Genomic DNA, 27,270 nt, shown 5'->3' with positions numbered 1-27,270 from the left:
ATCACCTGTCACTGCACTCCAGCCTTGGCCACAGAGTGGAAACCCAGTATTTAAATTAAAAAAAAAATGGCTGGGTGCAGTAGCTCACGCTTGTAATCCCAGCACTTTGGGAGGCCGAGGCGGGTGGATCACCTCAGGTCAGTAGTTCGAGACCAGCCTGACCAACAAGGTGAAACCCCATCTCCACTAAAAATACAAAAATTAGCCGGGTGTGGTGGTGTGCTCCTGTAATCACAGCTACTTGCGAGGCTGAGGCAGGAGAATGGCTTGAACCCGGGAGGCAGAGGTTGCAGTGAGCCAAGATGGCACTGGGCAAAAGAGTCGGATTCCATCTCAAAAAAAAAAAAAAAAAAAATTCCCCTTTTTTCTCACTAACTTTCCATGCATTTGCACCGAGAATTTCTCTCCTGGAAGCAAAGACCACATTGCAGGTATCGAAGGAAATCAAATCTGCAGGCCCAGGCGCCTCCCAGCTGCAGGCGGAGTGGGGTGACTGCTCTCAGGCGAGGCGCCCCTCTCCGGCCCACCCCTAGCCCATCTCCGCTTCCCAGCGCCCATGGGCCAGTAGCTAAGTTCCGCATCCCGCTCCAGGAACCATCGCCCAACGTTTCTCTCGCGCCCTCTGCAGGAGCCTGGGCCGAGGGCCGCCCCGCCTCGCTGCCCCCAGGCTCATAAATGGCCTCTGCGCCCCGGCCCGAGCGGGTTCCGAGGCTGCTCGCTGGGTGCTTACCCCCTTACCCGCCCCCACCCCCAACAGTGGGATTACTGTCCATGGAGCAGGAGGAAACCTACCTGGAGCTCTACCTGGACCAGTGCGCCGCTCAGGTAAGGCTGCCGCCACTGTGCCAGAGTCAGGACCCAAGTCCCGCCCGGTCCTGTGTGCCAAGGGCTTTGCCTTCGTTCCTCTAAAAACTCATAGCGACCATAAGAGGCGGGCTTGGTTTCCCACGTCTTTCCGTTGAAGGTTAGAAGCTTCGAAAAGTGAAATAATTTGACCAAGGTTGCCAAACAGAGCTCGAACTTCATCTAGTGCGAATCCAGAACCCTTCACTCAGTCACCAGATTATACGGGCTATCCCGGGTTGTTTTGGTTTTTACTGATTGATTGATTGATTGATTTTTTCTGAGATGGAGTCTCGCCCAGGCTGGAGTGCAGTGGCGCGATCTCAGCTCCCCAGACTGGCTTGAACTCTTGACCTCAAGTCATCCACCCAACTTGGCCTCCCGAAGTGTTGGGATTTCAGGTGTGAGCCACCGCTCCTGGCCCCACGCCCAGTTCTAAAGGACACGCACAGAGAGCGCGTCGTGCTAGTTGTAGCGACTTCAGGTTCCCAAGGGTTTCTGCTTTGACGGGGAAAGAAATCCCTTGTACCCTGCAGCATGGATGCCAGTACTAGGCCTCCCTAGAGAATTCAAGTCTCTGGTGGAGTTGGTGGTCGCAGGGTTTGCCAAATATCAACTAGAAACACCTGTGGCTTCTTTTAGTTAATTACTCTTAAGACTTAAAAATCCTTAGCATCGGGCAGGGTGAGGTGGCTCACGCCTGTAATCCCAGCACTTTGGGAGGCCGAGGCACGTGGATCATTTGAGGTCAGGAGTTCAAGACCAGCCTGGCCAACGTGGCAAAACCTCGCCTCTACTAAAAATACAAAAATTAGCCGGGCATGGTGGCAGGAGCCTGTAGTCCCAGCTACTCAGGAGGCTGAGGCAGGAGAATTGCTTGCATCCAGGAGGCAGAGGTTGCAGTGAGCCGAGATGGCGCCACGGCACTCCAGCCTGAGTGACAGTGAGACTCCATCTCAAAAAAAAAAAAGCAAAAAGCAAGGGAGCAATTTTTTTTTTCTTTGCTGGGAGAATTTTTTTATAAAGACAGTGGTCAGCAGTGAGGTAGAAATGCTGACTTTCCCTAGAATTTAACACAGCAAAGAGCCCAGGCAGGAAAGGTTCTGAGAAAGATAAGTGGATACAGTTTAACAAAAAATGACTAAAGATCCTGAGGCCAAGGATGCAGTGAACATGCTACACAGACATGCTCTGAGGCGTGTCCCTACAGGCAGACCCTGCAGGGAGCCCGTCAAGTGTCCATTACTGTAAAACATCCCCCTTCAACTCCTCGCCATTGCCTTACATTCTTGTGTACGTTTAGCTTTGTTCCCTGATAAAATGCCTTGATGTGGAAGGGGAAAGGAGACACTGTTGCAGCTTTGGTGCTTTAGCGTAAATTGCCCTAGGAGACCCTTTCCATCTGGGACAGGTGAGGCCAAGGAAACCCTGCAGTGGAATCGGGGCCCATTGTCCCCACCTCACTTAAGGCCACTCTGTGGGTTGAGGGTGGGGAAAGATGGGAGCCTATCATGTATTCAAAATGAAACAGAGGTAAAAAATCTTATTTCAAGAGACTAGCTAGATTTTTTTTCTTCTAAGGGCTTTCTTCAAACAATTAGTCACCCCTGCCACCTGCTGGACTTGTAACAGAACACTCCAATAGGCTCTAGTCAGACGTACATTAGCGGAGGTAGCATTGAAATGGAGAAGATGCAACACAGTGCGTTCCTGACCCTTCAGTGGTCAGAAAAGAAATAAGATCTTTTTGAGTTTCTCCTGCAAGCAGTGCTCAAAATCTGGAGTCCAGGCCTGTAACTTGGGTGAAGCAGGTGGTAATGCATTTATCAAGGTAATCGATTTTTTTCCCATAATAAAGCCCATGAAGTTTACATTAGTTGTTTTCCTCAGGTGCACATGTCATTCTCTCCGTTGCCGGATAATGGTAGTTGAGCAGCCTTCCCTGGACTGAAAATACATTGATTTACACTATTCTTACCATTTAAGTTTCAATAACTTTTTTCCTAGTGTAAATTCTTGTAACTAGAACATTACAAGAATTCTTATTACACCTTTGCCTCAGAAGGAATAACCATGGGTCTTTAGTGAATCTTGATTAGCATTCAACTATATCTTAAACTTCCTTCATTTATTTAAATTTAAAACTCAAAATTATTTCAAAGTTAAGTCAACTAAAGTTTACAATTAACTTAAATAGTGCAATATATCTGTTCTCTTCAAAGTATACAACAATTTAGAGCTTGGTTGCTCAACTGCCTCTATTGCAAAATTGGACTTAGAGAGTGGCAACTTATTAGAGATCTAACCAGAGTAGCAAAGATAGTGTATGAAGAATGCTTTTTCTGCATTTTATAACATTCTTTCCTGTTTCCATTAAGTGTACTGTAACTGTAATAGAATCTTTTTTTAGTTGGAGTCTTGCTCTTATCCAGACTGCAGTGTAGTGGCATGATCTCGACTCACTGCAACCTCTGCCTCCCAGATTCAAGAGATTCTCATGCCTCAGCCTCCCCAGTAGCTGGGATTACAGGTGTACACTACCATGCTCTGCTAATTTTTGCATTTTTAGTAGAGACGTGGGCCAGTCTAGTCTCAAAACTCCTAGCCTCCAGCCATCCTCCTGCCTCGGCCTTCCAAAGTGCAGGGATTATAGGCATGAGCTACCACACCTGGCCTGTAATAGAATCTTAATGGCATTTTCTAGAAAGAAGCAGTGCACGAATACAAGCAATCTTGAACTGCCTCTAACACTGAATACATTGTCTGCCTGCCAAAGTGACATCCCTTTTGTGTAACACGCTGTTCTGTCTGTCGTGTTTTTGTCTGTCTGTTTTGGGAACTGCCTAGGATGACCTTGCCCCACCCAGGTCTCCCCTGTTCAACCCAGTTGCACCTTATGGTATGTACATATTGAATGCATCCAATCTGGATACTGCACTTAATTCGAACCCTGAAGTCAAAGAAGCATCAGGTGATTTCTCATCTGTGGATCTTAGCTTCCTACCAGATGAAGTTACCCAAGAAAATAAAGACCAACCTGTCATTAGCAGCAGACATGAAACTGAAGAAAATTCTGAAAGCCAAAGTCCACAAAGTAGGTTGCCATCACTGAGCGAACAGGACATTGGGCTGGGCTTAAACAGCAGTAGTTTGTCAAATTCCCATTCACAGCTGCACCCTGGTGATACTGACTCAGTCCAGCCCTCTCCTGAGAAACCAAACTCCGACTCCTTGTCTCTGGCATCCATAACTCCCATGACACCAATGACCCCTGTTTCAGAATGTTGTGGAATTGTACCTCAACTACAGTAAGTTTTTATTTTTGTTTTAATTGAGCAGATTGGATACACATTTTATATTCCTGAATGTGATGACAACTAATTTCAGGATAATAATGTAGGGAAGAGAATTTCAGATTTCATAATTCTTTATCAGTTCTAAATGGATTGTTGCTTTAGACAGTTTGATTATCTGTAAGGTGAGCACTAATTCTTGATCCTCTATGGTGGGTAGAGGGGACTTAAAGATTAATAGACACATTCTTGAAGGATTGTATTGTTTATACTAAAGCACTGAAGTTGCTGAAAATTGTGGCTAGGGTTGGATAAACACCAAGGATATAAAGATGTAAAATTTAGTTTGATTTGCAAATTGATTCAGAATTATAATTTCTATTTTGAGGCATTGTTTTGAAAAAAGATCTAAAACTTAATTTTATGTAATTTTAGGAAAGGCTCTTTTAGCACTTCACTTTGGGATTTTACACTTTACTAGGAATCATGTTGTCATGTATTTCACATTTGGAATAATTCTCCCCCTAGGAAATTGCTAAGGTATAACCTAAGAAATGAGAAAATAAGTTGTTTTGTATTTTTTTTTTTTACTCTTTATATCTGATATAATTTTCTAAACTGACTTATTTCTTCAGGAATATCGTTTCCACTGTAAACCTGGCCTGTAAGTTGGATCTGAAGAAAATAGCTTTGCACGCAAAAAATGCAGAATATAACCCAAAGGTAAGATTTCTCAGTATTCCTTTCAATAATTAGCTTCTCTTTAGATTTACTTTTCTTAATATGATCATGATATTGACTAATTCCTCTGTTTTTTCTTAAAAAAGTTGTTACTGAAAAGCTTTTGGCAACTCAAGGTTAATATCTCACTGTTTTGAGTTATAAAAAATAGTCTCATTCTTTATGCTGAATAAAGCAGTAATTGAGCAGTTCCTTAAAGATAAGCTCTTTCCCTTGTCATTCAAAAAGGTTTTTCCATATGACTATAATTTTCCACCTGACTATTGGGATGCTAACTTTCTTATATTCCATCATATTTCTGGAAATACTTTTTGCTAAATGTTGTCTCAGCTACCTGACACTTATTTATCTTTCCATTTGCAATTCCTCTTATTTGAGAAGGCTAAATGGTTTCTTGCCCCTATTACAAAATTGGACTTAGAGAGTGGCAACTTATTAGAGATCTAACCAGAGTAGCAAAGATAGTCTATGTATAAAGTATAAAGTTCAAGCTCCTATTTACTAATGTAAGATTCAGGAATTTTTTCCCCCCCTCCTCAAAGTTTAATAAAATCTGTTCTTTCTTATATCCTGCCAAGGCCAGGCATCCTGTTTTCAATGGCTTGTTTACCTAGGGTAATTGGATTTGTCGATTCTGTCAACTTTTAACGATTTGCCAGGCTCTGTACTTAGGAATACAAAGACGAGTAAGACCTGCTTCCTACTGGCAAAAAGTTCACTGGCTGCCGGGCACGGTGGCTCAAGCCTGTAATCCCAGCACTTTGGGAGGCCGAGACGGGCGAATCACGAGGTCAGGAGTTCGAGACCATCCTGGCTAACACGGTGAAACCCCGTCTCTACTAAAAAATACAAAAAGCTAGCCGGGCGAGGTGGCTGGCGCCTGTAGTCCCAGCTACTCGGGAGGCTGAGGCAGGAGAATGGCGTAAACCCGGGAGGCGGAGCTTGCAGTGAGCTGAGATCCGGCCACTGCACTCCAGGCCGGGCGACAGAGCGAGACTCCATCTCAAAAAAAAAAAAAAAAAAAAAAAAAAGTTCACTGGCTTAGGTGGTGGAGGATTTACGAAATTAGATGAAAAAAAAGGTCACATTCGTAGGAACCCAGAGACCTTGCAGGCATCAACTATTTATGTATTATTTGTTTTCGCTGTTGTGGTAGTATTGTTGCTGACATCTGAATTTAAATGTTACCTGCACGTTACCCGAATACAATAAAGTTTTCCTTTTGATATTTCATACAGCTGACAATGGTGAGGACACACACACACACACACACAAGATGAGCTAAGATCCTCACAGCTGAAGCTGTGGTCACATTATTGAGCAATCAGCATTTTAGGCAACTTTTATTTTCCACCATCCTCAGCACACCCCTCATTTTGGATGAGGGGTAGGAGTAGGCGGGACTGGGGATGAAGTGTATAGGATCTCTCTGAACTTGTGCTTGACACCCAAAGAAATTCTGACTTGGCCCTTAAGCTAGTACCCACCCCACTTCCCTTCCTACCTTAATCGGGGAGAGGAGTTGGGGTGAAGAGACTGTGTAGGAGCAGGCCATTTGATGACATGTCAATGTGGCAGGCCAGAGGTTCCCTACCCTAATGTGTGTCAGCCTCACCTCCAGGGCTTGCTGATGCTACTGGTCTTGGATGACACTTTGAGAACTATAAGAGGCAAGAACTTGACATCAACTTTCTGTCATTCGTCTTTAGCATGGCTGTCATACAGACTCTTCTGCATTTTGGTTGCTTTTCTGTACATTGTAAAGTCTTGGTGAGCCTTTAACATACTTCTTATTTTTTTCCCAAAGATTCTTCAAAAGAAAAGAAGTGTGTCAAAGTAAAAAGTAGGGAATCTGATCAGTTTGGGTTTTGAATCTTTTTTTTTTTTTTTTTTTTTTTTGTGAGACGGAGTCTCGCTCTGTCGCCCAGGCTGGAGTGCAGTGGCCAGATCTCAGCTCACTGCAAGCTCCGCCTCCCGGGTTCACGCCATTCTCCTGCCTCAGCCTCCCGAGTAGCTGGGACTACAGGCGCCCGCCACCTCGCCCGGCTATGGGTTTTGAATCTTAACTTTACCATTTCCTGTGTAATATCGGAGGTTAAATAGCTCCTTGTTTTCCCTGAGCACTAAATGAGGATGATAATGAACACAGGTTCATCCTATCATGAGGATAAATAGGAACTGAAACATAACAGGCATTCAAATTTAACAGTTACTGATATTATTTTTACCTGTTAATAAGTACATTTTAGAATCATTATTTTTGTTAACCTTAATGTAGGGAGAAAAGACCCAGACATTTAGTTTTCCCATCCAATCTGTTTCTTTGAGATTTTCGTATGCAGCTCAGCTTTTCAATTGGGATAATGTTATCTCCTAGCAGAGGCTAATTCTCTTTTGGTTTCTGGGTATAGAGGTTTGCTGCTGTCATAATGAGGATCCGAGAACCCAGGACAACAGCCCTTATATTTAGCTCTGGGAAGATGGTCTGCACGGGAGCCAAAAGGTATGAGGAATCACCCCTCCGCCATTTCCAGAGAAACAGTTTAGTATGTGAAACAAGGAAGCATAGAATTAATGTGCTAAAGCACATAGTAGGAGCAAAATGCCCTCCTTTGCTGAAGACTTTATTCAATGAAATACCTCATTTTGGGTTAAAAACAGTCTTATAATACTGACTTGGGCCAGGCATGGTGACTCACATCTATAATCCCAGCACTCTGGGAGGCCTAGGCAGGAGGATCGCTTGAGCCCAGGAGTTTGAGACCAGCCTAGGCAACATAGTGAGACTCCATCTCTATTTAAAAAATGAAAAGAAAAGAAAACTAAAAAATAGCTGGATGTGGTGGAGCATGCCTGGAGTCCTAGCTTCTTGGGAAGCTGAGGTGGGAGGATCACTTGAACCCAGGAGTTTGAGGCTGCAATGAGCTATAATCATATCACTGCACTCCAGTCTGAGTTACAGAGCAAGACCCTGTCTGTATTTAAAAAATAATAATAAAATACTGATATATCCCCATTTTACAGCTTCCCCTATTAAACCGAGGGGACTTAACTGTTACAACTTGTTTCTAAGGTAATTTTTTTAAAGTTACAGTAATGATAAAGTGTGTTATAAGCCTAGGCAAGTAGTCACTGTGGATTTTCCTCACTGCAGATAAATGGATAGAACTTTCTAAAGGAGCTAAATTAGACATTCCTTGACCATTAGCTTGCATTAGCTCAGGAGGCATCCCTTAAAAATCTCCTCTCTCCTGGATCTCACCCAGAGGAAGCCCTGCGTTGCTGGGTATTCTTTCACCATGACTCTGTAGTGGGAGAGCCTGTTCTCCCCTGTAGGTGTTAAAAGATGAGAAACAAACTGTCCTCCTGAAAGGTTGTGCCAATTTCTAGCTCTAGAAATGTACTAAGTGTTCATTTTATCCTATGAACACTGGGTGTCGATATTCTTTTCATATTTGCTAAATTGGCAAAAAGTTATGTTGTTTTACATTTCTTTGATTTACTAGTGAGATTAAATAACTTTTTAGAAGCACAGAAACTGCTGTGCCATTTGCTCAATCATCTATGGAGAGATTTATCTTTTGTTTTTGTGTTTAACTATTTTCACCACTTTATACTGCAAATATTTTTTCTTAGATTACTGTTTATGGTGTTTTATGGTGGGTTTTTTTTTTGTTTGTTTGTTTGTTTGTTTTTCCGAGACAGGATCTCAATCTGTTGTCCAGGATGGAGTGCAGTGGCATGATCTGGGCTCCCTGCAACCTCCACCTCCCAGGCTGAAGCCATCCTTCCAGCTTGGCCTCTCCAGTAGCTGGGACCACAGGCATGCACCACCAGGCCTGGCTAATTTTTTTTTTAGAGATGGAGGTTTCACTATATTGCCCAGGCTGGTCTCGAACTCCTGGGCTCAAGTCTCCCAAAGTGCTGGGATTATAGGCGGCATGAGCTACTACATCTGGCCTATGGTGGGTTTTTAAAAAAAAAAAAAAAACATAAATTTTGAAGGGTATATTCATTTTATCCCATTTTTTCTTTGTTTTCTACATTTGGCTTTGCCCTTAAGGCATTTGTGTACAATATTATGCAAATATTGACTTTCATATATTTTTCTGGTCTTTTTCAGGTCCTGCTTTGTGATAGGAAAAGGATAGCTGGTATTTTGATTCACCTAGAGCTTTCTCTAGATAGAAATGTTCTATATCTGCACTGTTGAATGCAATGATGTAGCCACTAGTCATATGTGGCTATTGAGTGCTTGAAATACAGCTAATACAACTGAGGGACTGAATTTAATTTATATTAATTGGACAGAGCAGATCTAGAATTTTATTTCAACGTAAGATAACTATTTTTCCCAAATGATCATTCGGTACTCAGATACATTTACTGAAGAATCCATTGTTGCCACATTTCCCCCTACCTGTTTTTACATATTAAGTTATTCACATGTGTCTGAGTACATTTCTGGACTTTCTCTTATGTTGATCCCAGGAATCTCCATTTTAAAGTGATTATTGTACAGTTGTGCAAGATGTCTGTAACAATGTTCATTTCAGCATTAAAACAGGGAAAACCTAATTAATAATAGGCTTTCAATGTGAAGTCATAAAGTAAAATTATATTAGCCACATACACACACATACTGAGCTGAAAGGATGGTCACATTGTATTAAGTTGGATTGCAGAGGGAGAAGTAAGCAACTAAATGGTGTTTGTTATCCAACTTTCGTTGTAAAATATGCTCATGTTACACATATTACACAAATTCATGAGTGTCTTTTCTCATCAGAATTTATTTGGTTCCTAAAATCTGATTGTGAAAGTTTGGATAATGAGTTCAGATAATAAGAGATACTTGTTATCCAAATACATTTGGTTTTGAAGTTTTGGATAGTGAATTGCGAGAATTTGGTTAATAAGAGGTGCCAGTATTATCTCTGCATTTTATCCAAACCTATTCTCTTTAGTTGTAGGAGGGATACCTGTGTTTGCATAGGAAAAGTGCAGAAGATCAAATTTAGGTAGTTAACACCGCTATGGGTGAGATTTTAAGATTTTTAAACTACTTTCTAATGTTTGTACAACGAACATGTATGCAGACTTTCAACTATTAGTGGTTTCAATAGAAACTTCTGTGTCCTTAGAATATCACAGCTGATATCCCAAGAAACTACAGGACTATGCAAACTTGAAATTTGAACTTATTTACATTATGGGAAATGTAATAGATCAGTTGGACAAAATGTAGTTCAAACTGGAAACAGTTTATTTCACTGCTAACCTGGGGACATGGCCTTGCTAAGGACATTTCAGGAGTGAGAAGTGGATGAAGAGAGCCAAGGGCAGTGCTGTGCAGCAGTAGTCAATCTAGTGACTAGATACCAGATCAACAGAGGGCCATGTGCAGTGGCTCACACCTGTAACCTCAGTACTTTGGGAGGCTGAGGTGGGGAGGGTCACTTGAGCCCCGGAGTTTGAGCCCAGCCTGGGCAAGACAGCAAGACCCTGTCTGTATAAAAAGTTTGGTAGGTGTGGTGGTGCATGCCCCTGCAGGCTACTTAGGAGGCTGAGGCAGGAGGATCACTTGAGCCCAGAAGTTCAAGACTGCAGTGAGCTATGATCGTGCCACTGCACTGCAGCCTGGGTAACAGAGCAAAAACCCAGTCTCTTAAAAAAAAAAAAAAAAAAAAAAAGGTGGGTGAGGAGAATCAACATTATCAACATTAAATGAGGTGACACATATATGAAGTAATGAATAACCGAGAGGGGGCAGTGTTGGTGAAGGATCTGGATAAGAGAATCAAACGCTTGCTTTGGTCCAGGCAAACAAGTTCAAACTGGCTTTTCTTTCAGGTGTTTCTGATTTACGGCCTAAAAATAGGGCCAAACCCATGACGGGGGTGGAATTCACCTGATTCACCCACCAGGTGTTGCTACCTACTGTTTTGTTTTGTAATAGTTGAAAAATACCTAAGGAGAAATGAAGCCTTACCTCTCAGGACTGCCCACAGGCTCTGCTATGAATTTAGGGGTGCAGCAGGACAGACACTTAAAGGACATAGCCACAGAGTAGTACAAATTCCTGTCTTTCTTGTGTTGAGTATGAATTGAATTGAAGATTGGGCGAGAAAGCCAAGCAAAACAAGGTGGATTTTGAGGTATTTTCATGTGGTTGTTTTGGACAATGTGTCCAGTAAAGACTCAAGAACTGATATCTTGTCTGTGCCACTCAGTCAGCACACATCTTACCTCCTTATATGTGATTTTTTTTGTATGCATGTGTCCTTATTTTTCTTGTTGTTCCCCCCCTTTTTTTTTTGAGAGGGAGTTTCACTCTTGTTGCCCAGGCAGGAGTGCAATGGCGCGATCTCGGCTCACTGCAACCTCTGCCTCACAAGTTCATGGGATTCTCCTGCCTCAGCCTCCTGAGTAGCTGGGATTACAGGTGCCTGCCACCACGTCCAGCTAATTTTTTTGTATTTTTAGTAGAGACGGGGTTTCATCATGTTGGCCAGGCTGGTCTCGAACTCCTGACTTCAGGTGATCCGTCTGCCTCGGCCTCCCAAAGTATTGGGATTACAGGCGTGAGCCACTGTGCCCAGCCATTGTTCTCTTCTAAATGGAACATACTTTGAGACTGGATAAATGGTTCCCAAACTGTAGTGAGCAGCACAGTTACCTAGAGGGCTTGTTAAAAGGCGGATTGCTCGGCCCCACCCCCAGAGTTTCTGCATGTCTGAGGTGGGACCTGGGACTTTGCATTTCTGACACGTTCCCAGGTGAAGCTGCTGGTCTGGGGACACACTTTGTGAATCCTTGGAATAGTTTTAGCAAATAGCACCCAAGTAAAAGTAAAAGTACCTCATATATGAAAGGTGACAAATGAAGACAAAAATTTGATTGTGTTCAATAGCTGTACAACTGTACAAGATCTTTTATAAGGTGCTAGGGACCAAAGTGTGGGAAGTAAGTCCTCCTCACAAAGCCTACAGCTTCATAGTATACGTTGAAAGATGAACATGGTACAAACGGTAACAATCCAATACAACACCAGTAGTTTAGAGGATGTAGTGATTAAGACATCTTTAAACATATTTGCCCCTCCCCAGTGAAGAGCAGTCTCGACTTGCAGCGAGAAAATATGCTCGTGTGGTGCAGAAGCTTGGGTTCCCTGCCAGATTCCTCGATTTTAAAATTCAGAACATGGTTGGAAGCTGTGATGTGAGATTTCCCATCAGGCTGGAAGGTTTGGTGTTAACCCATCAGCAGTTCAGTAGGTATGATGGTTATATACCTTGAACTTTGAATTTACCAAGATATTTAAGTTACATTATGGGTTGCTTATATAATGTATCTTTTAGAGAAACTGTGATTTAAAAAAGAAAAAAGAAAAAAAGGCGGGGGACATAATAGTGAAAAGATTAAGATGCTATGTATGCCTGAGTCCTCATAGGTTACCACATGTGCCTAGTCTTTTGAAATCATGGTTCTTAAACTTAAATTTAAGTTTAAATTGCTTAGCAATCACTTAGCTGATTAAAGCACACATCTCTGACTGGGCTTCTTCATTGGAGATTTTGCTACAATTTGTGCTTCTAAAAAGCTCAAAGGTGATGCCAGTGCTGCTGGTCAGAGGCCCACATGTTGTGATCCACTGATCTACAGATTATAAGCACCCACGTAGAAAATAAGTACACATGTAGCTTGGCAATGGCGCTGGCAAGATAAGGCATGTGAAAAGGACTAGGGCAGTAGGAAGGGGCTGACAGCTGGTGAGGGGAGAATGGATTGGAGAGAAGATGAAAAAAGAATGGCGGTAGCAGTCTATGAAAGCAATCCTAACTAGCTTTCCCCTATTTGAGTGTGTGTGTGTAGCTGCAGCCCCCATCACAACATTGTCTGTAGTATATTCCTCTCCCTAGAGAACATCTCTAGCCTTCCTGACTTCAAACTTCCCGTCTCAACAGCTAGTGCTCCTCCCCTGCCCCCAGCTGCTTTAGTGGCTCTCCCATCCAGCCCAGGCCCTCAGAGAACAAGGACGGAGGGTAACACCAAATCCCTCGACTCACCAAGATATACACCTGGGCTAGGGCACTTGACCTGGGTTAGAATCACAGATGCTCTTAAATTCTCTTGGCCAAGCTGGAACTGAAGTTCTTTCATTCCAACGTCTTACCCTCTCGGCCATCGAATGACTATCCTGTTAACAGAGTAGATAGGGGCCGGGTGCGGTGGCTCAAGCCTGTAATCCCAGCACTTTGGGAGGCCAAGACGGGCGGATCACGAGGTCAGGAGATCAAGACCATCCTGGCTAACACGGTGAAACCCCGTCTCTACTAAAAAAAAAAAAATACAAAAAAAATACAAAAAGTAGCCGGGCGAGGTGGCGGGCGCCTGTAGTCCCTGCTACTCGGGAGGCTGAGGCGGGAGAATGGCGTAAACCTGAGAGGCGGAGCTTGCAGTGAGCTGAGATCCGGCCACTGCACTCTAGCCTGGGCGACAGAGCGAGACTCCGTCTCAAAAAACAAACAAAAAAACAGAGAAGATAGGGATCATATTGCTGTGCTTTCCCTAGCATTTGTTAGCTTTCCTTTCAGATATGATCTGAATGGAAGTTAAAAATTCCTTTTTCTTCTAAAATATTTTCATTCATTCGGAGATTCAGCTTTTATGATACGCTTATTTTTCTCGATTGTATTTTCTTTTTTCTTCAGTTTTTTCACTGTATGCTATTGAATGCCTAAAATATACCCCATTTTTCAAAAATCTGAGCTCCCTATAAAGTCTTCCCATTCCCCCATGTAGAGACATATTGCCTCTTTAGATATCTTCCTTCAATCTTGGCATAATTTGCAAATTCCTAATAAAGCCTGTTTCTAAGAGTCTCCCAGTGCTTAAATTGTCTTATCTTCCAGACTCTCAAGTCATGAGCCTCCAGCTCATGAATATGAAATATGAATATGAAATATGAATATGAAAGATATTCAAAGAAAGATATCTTTCTTTGAATCAGCTTAGTGTACATCAGCAAGAGCTCTGCCTGAACTCTAAGGTTGTGTCTACATTAGACTTAGCGTTCCCTTCTGGCCATTCAGGGCTCTAAAATTATGTGTGTAATTCTTCCCAAGTTTCCATTCATTTCTTTTTCACCAACAATGTCTTCCTTGTAGAATAGATCTAAGTCTAGAATAGATGCCCCTTGTTATTACTACCAGCTTCTGGAAGGGTTGCCAGTAGGGCGTAGTGAGAATACATCAGACAGAGTGGGACCATCCCTGTTCTATCTTCCTCCTGGGACAGTTTTATGATTTCAGTCATCTTTTCTTTCTTTCTTTCTTTCTTTCTTTTATTTTAATCTGGCCAGGAAGCTTGCTTTGTATTCCCACAGCTGTCTATTTCTAGTCTCATCCTTGCCTCCTCCTCATCCTTTCCATTTGGCTGTCAGCCTCAGGTTATGGATTACAACTCCAGAGTGTATATTCTTGACACTGGGAACATTAAAAACACCTCTTGCCGGGTGCGGTGGCTCAAGCCTGTAATCCCAGCACTTTGGGAGGCCGAGACGGGTGGATCACGACGTCAGGAGATCGAGACCATCCTGGCTAACAAGGTGAAACCCCGTCTCTACTAAAAGAATACAAAAAATGAGCCGGGCGCAGTGGCGGGCACCTGTAGTCCCAGCTACTCGGGAGGCTGAGGCAGGAGAATGGCGTGAACCCGGGAGGCGGAGCTTGCAGTGAGCCGAGATCCGGTCACTGCACTCCAGCCTGGGAGACAGAGCAAGACTCCGTCTCAAAAACAAAAAAACAAAAAAAACACCTTTTAGCAGGTTTGAATTTTTAACACGAGGCCTCTCTAATTGTCTGTAGCTCTGTGGGGAACCATGGCACATAATCAGTTATAATTATCAGGCCAAATTTGCCATGTGTTAAACCCCTAAGCTCATTCAGTTCCACAGGTTCTGCAAATTTGTATGTCAATATTTAATAATACAAGTATCTCCTTTTGTTACCAGGCACTTTCTCTGGCAGTCTTTCTATGTCATAATCATTTCCACAGTTGTCAATGAGAATTTTTCCTTTTTTTTTTTCTGAGATGGAGTTTCGCTCTTTTGCCCAGGCTGGAGTGAAGTGGCATGATTTCAGCACATTGCAACCTCCACGCCCCTGGGGTTCAAGTGATTCTCCTGCCTCAGCCTCCTGAGTAGCTGGTATTACAGGTGCCCACCACCACACCCGGCTAATTTTTGTATTTTTAGTAGAGGCGAGGTTTTATCATGTTGGCCAGGCTGGTCTTGAACTCCTGACCTCAGGCAATCCACCCACCTTGACTTCCCAAAGTGCTAGGATTACAGGCGTGAGCACCGCACCAAGCCCTCCCTTTAATTTTCATTTCAAAGGTATCCTGATGATAAATACTTGCTATATGAATAAGATCTAGGTGACTACCATGTAGCAGATGCTAGCATGATAATGGCAAGCAATATAGCTATAGTCCCTTGCCCACATAGAGATCACTGTCTAAAAGGAAAGAAAAGATGGACAAGTCAATGATGAATAAGATGTAGGTGACTACCAAGTAGCAGATGCTAGGGTGATAATGGCAAGCGATATAGCTATAGTCCCTTGCCCACATAGAGATCACTGTCTAAAAGAAAAGATGGACAAGTCAATGATAGTAATGAAACATGATGACTGTGAAAGTAAGGCCCTTTGGGGACTATGAGACTATAAAGCAGGGTCTTTAACGTAATCGGGGGTGGGTAGAGATCAAGGAAGACTTTCTTGGGGAAGTAACATTTAAAGTGAGACTTGAAGGATGAGTCAAAGTTGGGTTGGCCAAGAAATTGGCAGGTGTTCAATATTCTGAATCTTTGTGAAATGTTCTCCATCCCTAACCAAAACCTCTCTCTTCCTCTGTCTCAGCCTTCTTTTGGAATGAGGCAGAGAATAAATAAAATGAAGTATATTCCTAATTGGGAGATCATTATACTAGTAATCTTAAAACCATGGTTCTAAAAGCCAAACACAGTTCAATATCATTTACGTAGCAAAGTTTTTGTTTTTTCTAAGTCTTAAAATTCAGCTGGAAGATCAAATGGAAATCTTCCTTTTGTGTCTGCAGCCTTCATTTTCTTGGCCTGGATCTCATAGTCCTGGATTTTCGGGGCTCCCTCTAGTATCACGGTCTCCCCAGTGTCAGGAAGTGGTTAGTGGGAGAAAGTCTTGACAGGCTCCCTGCAGTAAGACAGAGTGATGTTCCAGGAAGACAGTTCCACCCACAGTGACCTCCTATACTTGAGATGGACAAGCCTCACTTCAAGATGGCCTTTCTGGAGCCAGTGAGAGATTCCACATCTGCTCTTGTTCTGGGGTTTGTTCACTGCTGAACTGAATGGAGCTTTTCCATGCAGTCTGGATTCACCCTTTAAGTGCAAAGATGCTAGTGTTCCATTTATTGGATGTCTTTTGTTCTTATATTTCTTGTTCATTGGCCACTGCTTTGAGAATAGTTTTATTCACCTCCTCTCACCTCCTGACTTATTTTTGGTAGGTTCCTCGAGCCTTTCTAGGAATCTGCCCTCCTCTCCAGGCTGGAGTGTGGAGAAGCAGCTCTTAAGTGCTATCATCCTTTGTTCCACGGAGAAGCCAGCTTACATTCATACTAGTAAATATGAGTTACTATTTATGGCAACAAATCCTGAATTTTTAAAACTTGGGATAATTGGATATTCTTTATTTACATAGCACCTCTTCAAATACAAATAGCAGTAGCCTGGAAATATTTTTAGGTTCTATCTGCTGAAAATGTTAACTTCAGCAATGTATAAAAGCATACAAAATGTGTTTATGACTGGAGAATTTGGAAATCCAGAAAAACATGATTATGCATTCTTATTAACAGACTTTTTTGAAAAGATAGAGGATGTTTAACTAACAAGATCTTAAATACACTAAATCAGATGCCCTAAGTTACCTTGATTTTTAATAACCATCCAGGATGGCTTGCACTTGAAAAAGTGTTATGACCAAAAATTAATTATGTTCCTAACTTCCATAAGCTATTACCTAGGACACTCAAGACTCTTTTCATCAAGATAGTTGAAAGGTTTTTGATAAAATAGTTAACTTATTTACAACTGCTTTAATATGCACTTTAATATACTGGGCCTTACTGGAGCTGAATCGTGCTATTTTTAACATTTTCCTTTTACATCTTAACAGTTACGAGCCTGAACTGTTTCCTGGTCTTATTTATAGAATGGTAAAACCACGAATTGTGTTGCTTATCTTTGTATCTGGAAAAGTTGTGTTGACAGGTAAGTACCAAGATTATTTTCTGACTCATAAAATGTAATCGCTATGCATGTGCTTTGCTTATTCTTTTAAATACCTTTGTTCACCATGGTAAAGTAATTCCTGTTAATACAGAATACCTGGAATGAAAAATAAGAAAGGAATAACATAGGTCCCAATACTGAAAACAACAATTTTTTCATGTTTTTATGTCATTTTATAAGTATTTCATCTTTACATCTTGAGTTTAAAAAAAAAATCCGTGATAATTTTTTTAAGCTTACTGTTACAAACTCTTCATAAAGGCTTTTAATGGCCACACAAGGTCCTAACACAGGGGTCAACAAACCGTTTTCTGGAATGGGCTAAATACTAAATATTTTAGGCTTTGTGGGCCACAGGGTCTGTCACAATTACTGAGCACTGCCATTGTAGTGTGAAAGCAGCTCTGAATGTTACATTATATAAAGGAATGGGCTCTGAATTGTGAATTTCATATCACGTAATTTGTGTGTGTCATGCAACATTTTTTCCCCAACTGCTGAAAAAGATAATAAACCATTTGTAGCTCACAGGCTAACAAAATCAGGCAGCAGGATGGCTTTAGCCGCAGACCTACCTTTCCTGAACCCATTCTAACATGTTGTTGAATCAAACGTACTGTCCCATTGTTAGCTAGGTAAATGTTCCTTCTTTGTTTGCTACTTATGAAGGGCAGACATTTGGCTGTTTTTACCTGTAGACAATTATGTTATTAGTGTGGACACTCAGAAATGGGACTTTCGTTTAAGGCTATGTCCATTTTGTTCTTAGAACAAATCACCCAATTGTTTTAAAGGGATATACGACATAGTTCTGTATCACATGGTCTTATATGCAATGTATCTAAATATCTTTTACCAAATGCTCAGCAGCATTCCAAACAAAATGGTACCAAAGAAAACTTTAACTGTATACGTCAAGATTATCTCACTGCTTTAACCCTACTGGTAATCAGAAACAGAAATCGACCACTTTTCAACATATCCAATAAATAGCATTTTGGCTCTTGTAAGTAATATGTACATAACTTATCCTTTGGTCTAATTAGTTTGTATTCATTTTCTCAGGATTTATGAGTTTACTATAATACTATTAAAGATAAATTACGCTTTGCTATATTTGTTACTTTTCCAGTTGGCTTATTTTTAATAATTTTTACATAAGCAGCACTTTTAAAAACTACTTGAGCCAGGCGCGGTGGCTCACGCCTGTAATCCCAGCACTTTGGGAGGCCGAGACAGGTGGATCACGAGGTCAGGAGATCGAGACCATCCTGACTAACACGGTGAAACCCTGTCTCTACCAAAAATACAAAAATTAGCCGGGCGCTGTGGCGGGCGCCTGTAGTCCCAGCTACTCGGGAGGCTGAGGCAGGAGAATGGCGTAAACCCGGGACGCAGAGCTTGCAGTGAGTGGAGATCGCACCACTGCACTCCAGCCTGGGCGACAGAGCAAGACTCCGTCTCAAAAAAATAAAAATAAAAAATAAATAAAAAATAAAAACTACTTGAGGGAATGGTTGAGACTCCTTTCTATGTCATTTTACAGAAGGTTGCTATATATATATAGCAACCAATATATATATGTTTTCGTTTTTGAGACAGAGTCTCACTCTGTTGCCTAGGCTGGACTACAGTGGCGTGATCTTGACTCACTGCAACCTCCACCTCCTGGGTTCAAGCGATTCTCCTGCCTTAGCCTCCCGAGTAGCTGAGACTACAGGCCTGTGCCACCATGCCTGGCTAATGTTTTGTATTTTTAGTAGAGATGGGATTTTGCCATGTTGGCCGAGCTGATCTCGAACTCTTGGCCCCAAGTGATCTGCCTGCCTTGGCCTCCCAAAGTGCTGGGACTACAGGTATAAGCCACTGCACCCAGCCCATAGAAAGTTGTTAGCTTGTCTAGTTTTGTCTTTTTATACATTTTACTCTCCTCTACCATAATGAATGTCAAGTTTATGTGGCCTGAGCCAAACTGATCTCCATGCCCCAGTCCCAAATAGCTAGCCAACCAATTTAACACTACATGTTCTTCTCATTAATTTTGGATGACTCCTTTTGACCTTTATTTTACATATGCAGTTGTTCTTCGGCTCTGCCTTTGCTCTGGGATTATCCCATTATAATCCTATTGCCTTGATCTTATTGTAGCTTTAATACTCATGGTACGTCTAATAGGGCCAATTTCCCGTCATTACTTTAATTTTTATATTTCTTAGCTTCTCTTAAATATATATTCCTCCAAATTAGAATTTTATAAAATCTTGCCTCATCTAAAAAAATTGAGACTTTTATATTACCTGAATTCAGAAAAATTGATTAAGTCATAACTCAGCATCCAGCAGAATGACATGTCTATTTTAAGTGTAACTCTAAGTTTTGTAGTTTGCTTTTCTCTAAGAAACAATTAATGTGTCTTCAAAGAGGGGAAAGTTGCTGGGTATAGTGGCTCACGCCTGTAATCCCAGCACTTTGGGAAGTTGAGGCAAGCAGATCACATAAGGCCAGGAATTCACGACCAGCCTGGCCAACATCGTGAAACCCCATCTCTACTAAAAATACAAAAATTAGCTGGGCATGGTGGCAGGCACCTGTGACCCCAGCTACTTGGGAGGCTGCGGCAGGAGAATCACTTGAACCCCGGAGGCAGAGGCTGCAGTGAGCCAAGATCGCACCACTGCACTCCAGCCTGGGTGACAGAGCGAGACTTCATCTCAAAAAAAAAAAAAAAAAAAAGCCGGGCGCGGTGGCTCAAGCCTGTAATCCCAGCACTTTGGGAGGCCGAGACGGGCGGATCACAAGGTCAGGAGATCAAGACCATCCTGGCTAACATGGTGAAACCCCCGTCTCTACTAAAAAATACAAAAAAACTAGCCGGGCGAGGTGGCAGCCGCCTGTAGTCCCAGCTACTTGGGAGGCTGAGGCAGGAGAATGGCGTGAACCCGGGAGGCGGAGCTTGCAGTGAGCTGAGACCCGGCCACTGCACTCCAGCCTGGGCAACAGAGCGAGACTCCGTCTCAAAAAAAAAAAATAAAAAATTAATTAATTAAAAATTAAAAACAAAGTGGGAAAGCTTGTTTGGAATCCAAGAGCCTTTTGAATGCAGCAAAACTACAATTCCGCAGATGCCACTAATTTAGAGTCTGGAGTAATTAAGACCCTCTAGTGACTGACATAAAGTTTACCTCTATATGTCCTAGAGGAAGTGAGAAAAGCCTGCCAACAAAATTGAATAGTATAGATATCAGAGGCAATTACATACCCCACTTAAGGAAACACACTTTCAAGTCCTTTGGAAGGAAACTTTCATAAATGCCATGTATCATTACAAATAAATCTTATTAAAAGTGAAAATTGCCAAGTACAGGCAAAGTTCCTATTATTGATTTCTTTAAATGCTCTTAATTCACATCAGATTTTCCACTTACCCCAAAACTCTTTTAAAAAGCTTTCATGGACACATTTGCCAGAAGTTTCAAATCACAGAAGTAAAGGATTGTTACTAAATACTAAAGACTATACAGTACACTTCCCTTAAAATTTCTAAGTATACAGAATAGGAAAATTTAAATTTCTTCATCTTGCAAGATGTGGATCATGACTCTTCTGGAGGAGGGGATTAAATATATTAACTGAAATCCAAATTCTGCTTATATTGTGAAGTAAAAGTTAATTCATGACACTACTGAAATGATAAATAATTATCTGTTGGTGTTTTACCTGTTTATGCTATACCATCTTAAACTATTTTGCCAAAGCTACATGGTTTAGGTGATTTTTGCCTCAACCTTAGAGACAAATGTTCCTTATTCCTTAATCCTGTGTCTTTAGACTCTTTTCACCTGCAAATGGATTAAAAACTTAAGGGCCTGGCTAGGCACCATGCTCACGCCTGTAATCCCAGCACTTTGGGAGGGTGAGTTCGAGACCAGCCTGGCCAACATGGCGAGACTCTGTCTCTAATAAAAATACAAAAATTAGCCAGGCATTGTGGCGCATGCCTGTAATTCCAGCTACTCAGGAGGCTGAGGCAGGAGAATCGCTTGAACCTGGGAGGTGGAGGTTGCAGTGAGCCGAGATTGTGCCACTGCACTCCAGCCTGGGTGACAGAGCAAGAGTTTGTCTCCAAAAAAAAAAAAAAATCTTAACACCTTAAGGGCCTAATCTCAGGGGGAAACACCTCAGGAAAGGGACCAAAGTGGTCTCCTTTCAGACTTCTCCCTAAACTGAAGCTTGAGGAGGCTCATGCGTGGCCTAGTGCAGCATGGCACAACTGGGCACTCTACAGAGATGTTCTGCAAGCAGTATCGCAGTACTGGTAAATAACTTGCCTAGAAAATGGTAATGTGTTGCAATTACAAATGAACTTTGAGTGTGACAGTAGAAAATAATGAATTCCAGCTCCTGCGTATGTAGGAACTGTAGAATGCCAATGCCCAGAGTACACATGGGTGGCGATTTCAAACCCTTGTATCATGCCATTTGCAGGTCTTTGAAAAGAATTTATCCATATAAAATGGTCTTACTCCCCTGAGTTGCCAAAGCTACAGCCACCATGTTCAAGGTTACTTCTGAATGTCCTAATTATCGTCAAGTAAGCTAAAAACAAAGAGGCCCTGCTGTCCTACTGTCATGGTCCTGAACAGAAAGCAACAGGATCCGGGCCCAGCTTACACTGTTCTCCTGGATCTGTGTTTGTTTTCTGTGGCTGGCGTGACATTTAGGACCCATGTTTTTTTCTCAAACGACAGTAAAATTAATAGCATAGCTAGGTTCTGCTGGAATAATGTACAACAAATAGCAAATATGTCAACTTCCACTTCTAAGATCAGGCATAATCATCAGAGCTAACATATTGGGCACTCATATGACAGACACTGCTACATAAGGACTTTCACGTGGGGTCTAGTTAACTGTGAGTTGTACTTTATACCTCAGTTTCCTCACCTGTAAAATGGAAAGGCTTAGTACACTTAACAGTGTCAAGCAGCTGTGTGTGCCACAGGGCAACAGGCATATGAGCAGCCTGGCTCCAGAGCCCACTGGGCTCACCTTGACCCACAGCAATTTACAAGTCTACAATAACACCTGTGTGGTCTCTTGGGCAACTTCTTAATTCTCCTTGTCAGCTGAAAGAATGATTAAGATTCTCTTAGCAGTGAGGGTCAGTAGGTGTGGTGGCTAAAAGGATGGACTGGAGAGTTGTCCAGTTTTAATCATGATCTGCCGTTTATTGACTGTATGGCCTTGGTGAGTTTAAGTTCTCCAACTTGATTTCCATACATGCAAAATGCAGGTGACCATAGAATCTATCTCCCAAGCGTTGTAAGGAAGCAGAAAACCAGTGCCTGGCACTGTTGAGCTATTATCTTAGTGAAAACCCACTCTCCTGGTTTTTTCTCTATCATTGACAAAGACTGAAATTTTGCTGTGATGCCTTGCCCTGATGATAGGCATATGAAAACAAAGAGGCTTCAGGAAAATGCTTATTTACTTATTTCCCTCTAGCATAAAGAACTAAGAAGTTGGGTTATTGTTGCTGAAGGTCACCCTCAATCAGCTCAACATCCGTGCTTCTCGGAAATGAGTAGATCAGAGGGCAGCAGAAAAATGCCAAGACCTATTAGTGAGTGGGCCAGAGACACGACAGGATGTCCCTGCCAATTGTTAACAGTAACCCCCAACTAATAGCAAGTTGGTATATGTCATAAAATGAATAACTTGAGCAGTGCAATGCTATTTTTACAAACTTGTAAGGCTTTGACTTATATACACACGGATGTGGCATCACTTGGGAAAATAAGATGTGCAGTTATGACTTGATGTAAGAACAGAACTGGAAAATCCACATAGTATTGGAGGTTGATATTTGGAGCTGACTAAGGGGTAGGGATGAACTTACAAACCTTATTGACAAATTACAGATATTTAATAAATTTTGGGTGCCTACCAAGTACTTGTAATGTGCTGGGGGCTGAGGACAAAGGTGAATCTAACATACTCCCCATCTGGCAGGAATCCAGCCCTTCTGAAGGAGACAGACATAAAGAAACTACATGTTGCTGGCTTATCAGAATGAAATGATAAGCCATATGTACTTGGACTAGCCATGCCAGTCCCTAATCCAGAAGTATATTCCTCTAGGGCAATAAAATGGCTTAGATTTTATAAAATGCCCCGACTTTCTACAAACCTTAGTTCACACACTCTTTATCACAACTCTGTAAGAAGGTTTTTTGTCCTTATTTTACAAGAAAACTGAAAGTGGTTAATTTATTTTCCTGTTATTTTAAAGCTAGTTAGTGGTAGAGCTGGCACTTAAGCCCATATTGTTTGATCTCAAAGCCAGTCCTTTCTCTAGTGCACCAGGCCACACAATTTTCACCTTACTCACCAAGGTTAGGAATGGTATTTATTCCCCAGTCATTACAGCCCAAAGAAAAGGAATGGTAAGTTTTGCTTTAAAAGCAAGGGTCATATCCCAGCACTTTGGGAGGCCAAGGTAGGCAGATCACTTGAATCCAAGAGTTTGAGACCAACCTGGGCAACATAGCGAGACCTTGTCTCTACTAAAAATACAAAAAATTAGCCAGGCATGGTGGTGCGTGCCTGTAATCCCACCTACTTGGGAGGCTGAGGCATGAGAATCACTTGAACCCAAACCCAGGAGGCAGAGGTTGCAGTGAGCTGAGATGGCGCCACAGCACTCCAGCCAGGGTGACCGAGTGAGACTCTTTTTTTTTAAAAAAATAAAAAAAAAAAGAAAGGGTCATCTAATTGGAGCCTGGTACTACAAATTGGGGGTTTCGATTATTGATTGATTATTAATAGGACTATGGAGGCAATTTAGGTTCCCTTAAACTTTTGATGACAGTATTTTAGTGAGGAAATATTTGACTAAATTGACCAAATTCCCTCATTGTAACACCTGGTTACAAATACTGGCAATGTTGATTTGTTGACTTTTGGTGTAAAGGAAGGAACACTGGATACACGAGCTCTTTTCCCACAGCTGCTGCTGTATGATTCAGGTAACATCTGTTTCTTATGCCTCTATGAAATGAAGAAATTGTACTAATTTCCCTAAAGTCCTCTTATGTCTAAAATCGTTTCTCTATGATATAATGATCCCTCAAATGTCCATTCCCTCTTGGGAAAGTGTGCTCCCCAGGGGCCTCCAGATGGTATACTCCTTGTGCTTGAATGCAATACTCTTAGTTATGATTTTTGGTCTGCAGTCTGATGCTCTACCCCTGAGCTATACCACCTCCTAGTTATGATATTTAGTATAAAAATGTTATGGAAAAAAAGTGAAGTTCATGGCTATCCCAAAATACTGGACCTGGACACTGTTCCTCAATTAAATGTGAAAAGAAGAACCTTGGTTTTGGGGATTTTAGGAGAGGGGCATGTGTGTGTTTGTGGTACCTATTATGCTTCACTGTCTGCTAACAAGGTTGTTCAACGTGAATGTAGCTAGAAGCCCAAGAAGTCCATCAAACCAGAGGCAGAGGTTCTTGCTTCTTCACCAGCTCACTGTTTAGTTTCTAAAGAGACTGGTTTTGTAGAAACCAAAATTTTAGTGCTGGAACTAAAAATCTGCTGCAACTTGTGACTTTTTCTACCCCAAAGGTCCAGTTGCTCTTATGTGTGTCAGTAACTCACTCTCCTCCCCACCCAAAATCTTTGAAGGTGAAGACCTACAGATAGTAAACTTTTTGGCAATGAATAAATAACTTACCTTTTCTTCTCTTTATTTTTTCTCTTTTTATTTTTTTCCTTTTTTATTTTTATAGAGACAGGGTCTCCCTATGTTACCCAGGCTGGTCTCAAACTCCTGGGCTCAAGGGATCCTCCCACCTTGGCCTCCCAAAGTGCTGGGATTATAGGTGTAAGCCACCATGCCTGCCCTTCTAAAAAAAATTAAGCTTTATAAGGACTTCATCCCTGATTATTTAATCTTTAAGGTGAATGTACGTAACATTTAACCATTTTAAAGTAAACAGTTCAGTGGCATTTAGTAGCTGGTTGTGTGTTGTGAATATACGACCACCTCTACCTAGTTCTAAAACATTTCCATTGCTCCAAAATAAAACCTGATATCATTAAATGGTTCCCCTCGTTCCCCTCTCCCTGGATATTTCTTATACATAGAATCTTATGTGTCTTTTTGTGTCTGGCTTTTCACTTAGATGAGCCTAAGAAACATGCTATATGTTGTAGCATGTGTACTTCATTTCTTTTTATGGCTGAGTAATATTCTATTGTATATATACACTATACATTTTTGTTTCATTTTGAGACAGAGTCTCACTTGTCACCCAGGCTGGAGTGTAATGGTGAGAACTCTGCTCACTACAACCCCTGCCTCCCAAGTTCAAGCAATTCTCCTGCCTCAGCCTCCCAAATAGCTAGGATTACAGACGCCTGCCACCACGCCTAATTTTCTTTTGTATTTTTAGTACAGACAGGGTTTCGCCATCTTGGTCAGGCTGGTCTTGAAGTCCTGACCTCAGGTGATCCACCTGCCTAGGCCTCCCAAAGATATGGGATTACAGATGGGAGCCACCAAGCCCCACCTACACTATAAATTGTTATCCATCCGTTGATGGGCATTTAAGCTGTTTCCACCTTTTGGCAATTGTGAATAGTGCTGCAATGAAAGTGGGTTTTATTTTGAGTACCTGTTTTCAATTTGGGGAGTATTTACCAAGGCATGAAATGGTTGGGTCATGTAGTAATTATTTAACTTAAAGAATCACTGAACTATTTTCCACAGTAGCTGATCCATTTTATGTTCCTATCAGCAATGTACTTTACAGTTCTTAAGAGTCTTTATCAACTAAAGCTATTTTCCCTTTCTCTTCATGCTAACAGTTGTTAGTCCTTTCATTATCCTCCTTTCTTCCTTCCTTGCCTCCAGACCACAAAATATCAGATTAGCTGATTAGTGTTCTGATTAGATGAAGCTCCGTATGTAGTATCAGTCCATGACCCTTAGCACAACGTGCCTGCATAATTTGGAAGGTGGAGGTAGTGGTGGTGTTTGGTTGGTGGTGGTGAGAGATGAGTAGGGACTGACTAATATTTCTCAAGATTGGAGACTGTCTGATTCATGTTTTTATCCCTGTAATTCCTAGAGCAGTTATGATTTACAATTTCTTGAAACCTAAGACTTTACAAGTGACAGTAGTACAATTTTCCCCTCTAATAATCCCTTCCCATGCACTAAAAGTTAAAACTCTTTTAAACTTAAAAGTTAAAACTCTTTTAAACTTAAAAGTTAAAACTCCTTTAAACTTAAAAGTTAAAACTCTTTTAAACTTAAGTTAAAACTTTTAAATTTAAAATTTAAAACTTTTAAATTTAAAACTAAAATGTAAAACAAATTTAAAGCTCATTTGTCTCAATCTGTTAGTCAATATTAGGGAATCAAGATGTTAACTAGAGAGGAGGTGGATCAAAGGAAGTCCCTTTTGCTGGTAGCTAAGTGCCCGCAGATGCTGATGAAATTACCCTGAGGCCATATTCATGGCACACGTAGAGATAACATTCCACATTTCATGCTGAGCACTGTGTGAGCAAAGATGACACCCACAGAGAAGTTCTAGAAAACTCTGCTCTAAGGTTTGTGTCTTGTGGAAATATGACTGTAGTTGCCAAATTATTTACCTGAAATAAATGCCATTTCTCAGGTACAGCTAAAGAGATGTCATATTAAAAGTAATTGGAGACAATACAATGAAATTTTAGTGTTTAAATTTTGGTATTTTTTATATTAAAAATTATGTAAACCTGGATTTCTTTATAGGTGCCAAAGAACGCTCTGAGATCTATGAAGCATTTGAAAACATCTATCCTATTCTAAAAGGTTTTAAAAAAGCCTGAGCATATCATTCAACATCTCACATTATTCTGGTTTGAATAAGTCCATAAGCCAAGCACAGAAACAGCTGGATTCTTCTACCTTTAATTGTAGATGTTCCAAGTACATTACTTATTAAAGGGTGATTCTGTGTAAGTAAACCTGTCTAAGAAACGAAGAAAAATTTGTAT

General features: G+C 41.5%; 1 protein-coding gene across 1 annotated transcript; it reads left to right on the top strand.

Annotated features, from left to right (window-relative positions):
- The first annotated feature begins 604 nt into the window (after window positions 1-604).
- On the top strand, window positions 605-27,270 carry TBPL2 (TATA-box binding protein like 2). Its single transcript, XM_010372030.1, has 7 exons — window positions 605-825; window positions 3,691-4,151; window positions 4,772-4,859; window positions 7,289-7,380; window positions 11,987-12,154; window positions 17,102-17,196; window positions 27,026-27,270. The coding sequence occupies exons 1-7, from the start codon at window positions 676-678 to the stop codon at window positions 27,100-27,102; spliced, it is 1,131 nt and encodes a 376-aa protein (XP_010370332.1). The 5' UTR covers window positions 605-675; the 3' UTR covers window positions 27,103-27,270.

Source organism: Rhinopithecus roxellana, chromosome 5, assembly GCF_007565055.1.
Source record: "Rhinopithecus roxellana isolate Shanxi Qingling chromosome 5, ASM756505v1, whole genome shotgun sequence".
Taxonomy (NCBI): domain Eukaryota; kingdom Metazoa; phylum Chordata; class Mammalia; order Primates; family Cercopithecidae; genus Rhinopithecus; species Rhinopithecus roxellana.
This window is presented reverse-complemented; position numbering and strand designations above follow the sequence as displayed.

Excerpts from the sequence above, each read along its gene's own strand:
- TBPL2 (XM_010372030.1), top strand. The coding sequence starts at position 676 with ATGGCCTCTGCGCCCCGGCCCGAGCGGGTTCCGAGGCTGCTCGCTGGG. Across the intron at positions 4,860-7,288 it reads ATGCAGAATATAACCCAAAG|AGGTTTGCTGCTGTCATAAT; the intron begins GTAAGATTTCTC and ends TTCTGGGTATAG. Across the intron at positions 17,197-27,025 it reads TGGAAAAGTTGTGTTGACAG|GTGCCAAAGAACGCTCTGAG; the intron begins GTAAGTACCAAG and ends ATTTCTTTATAG.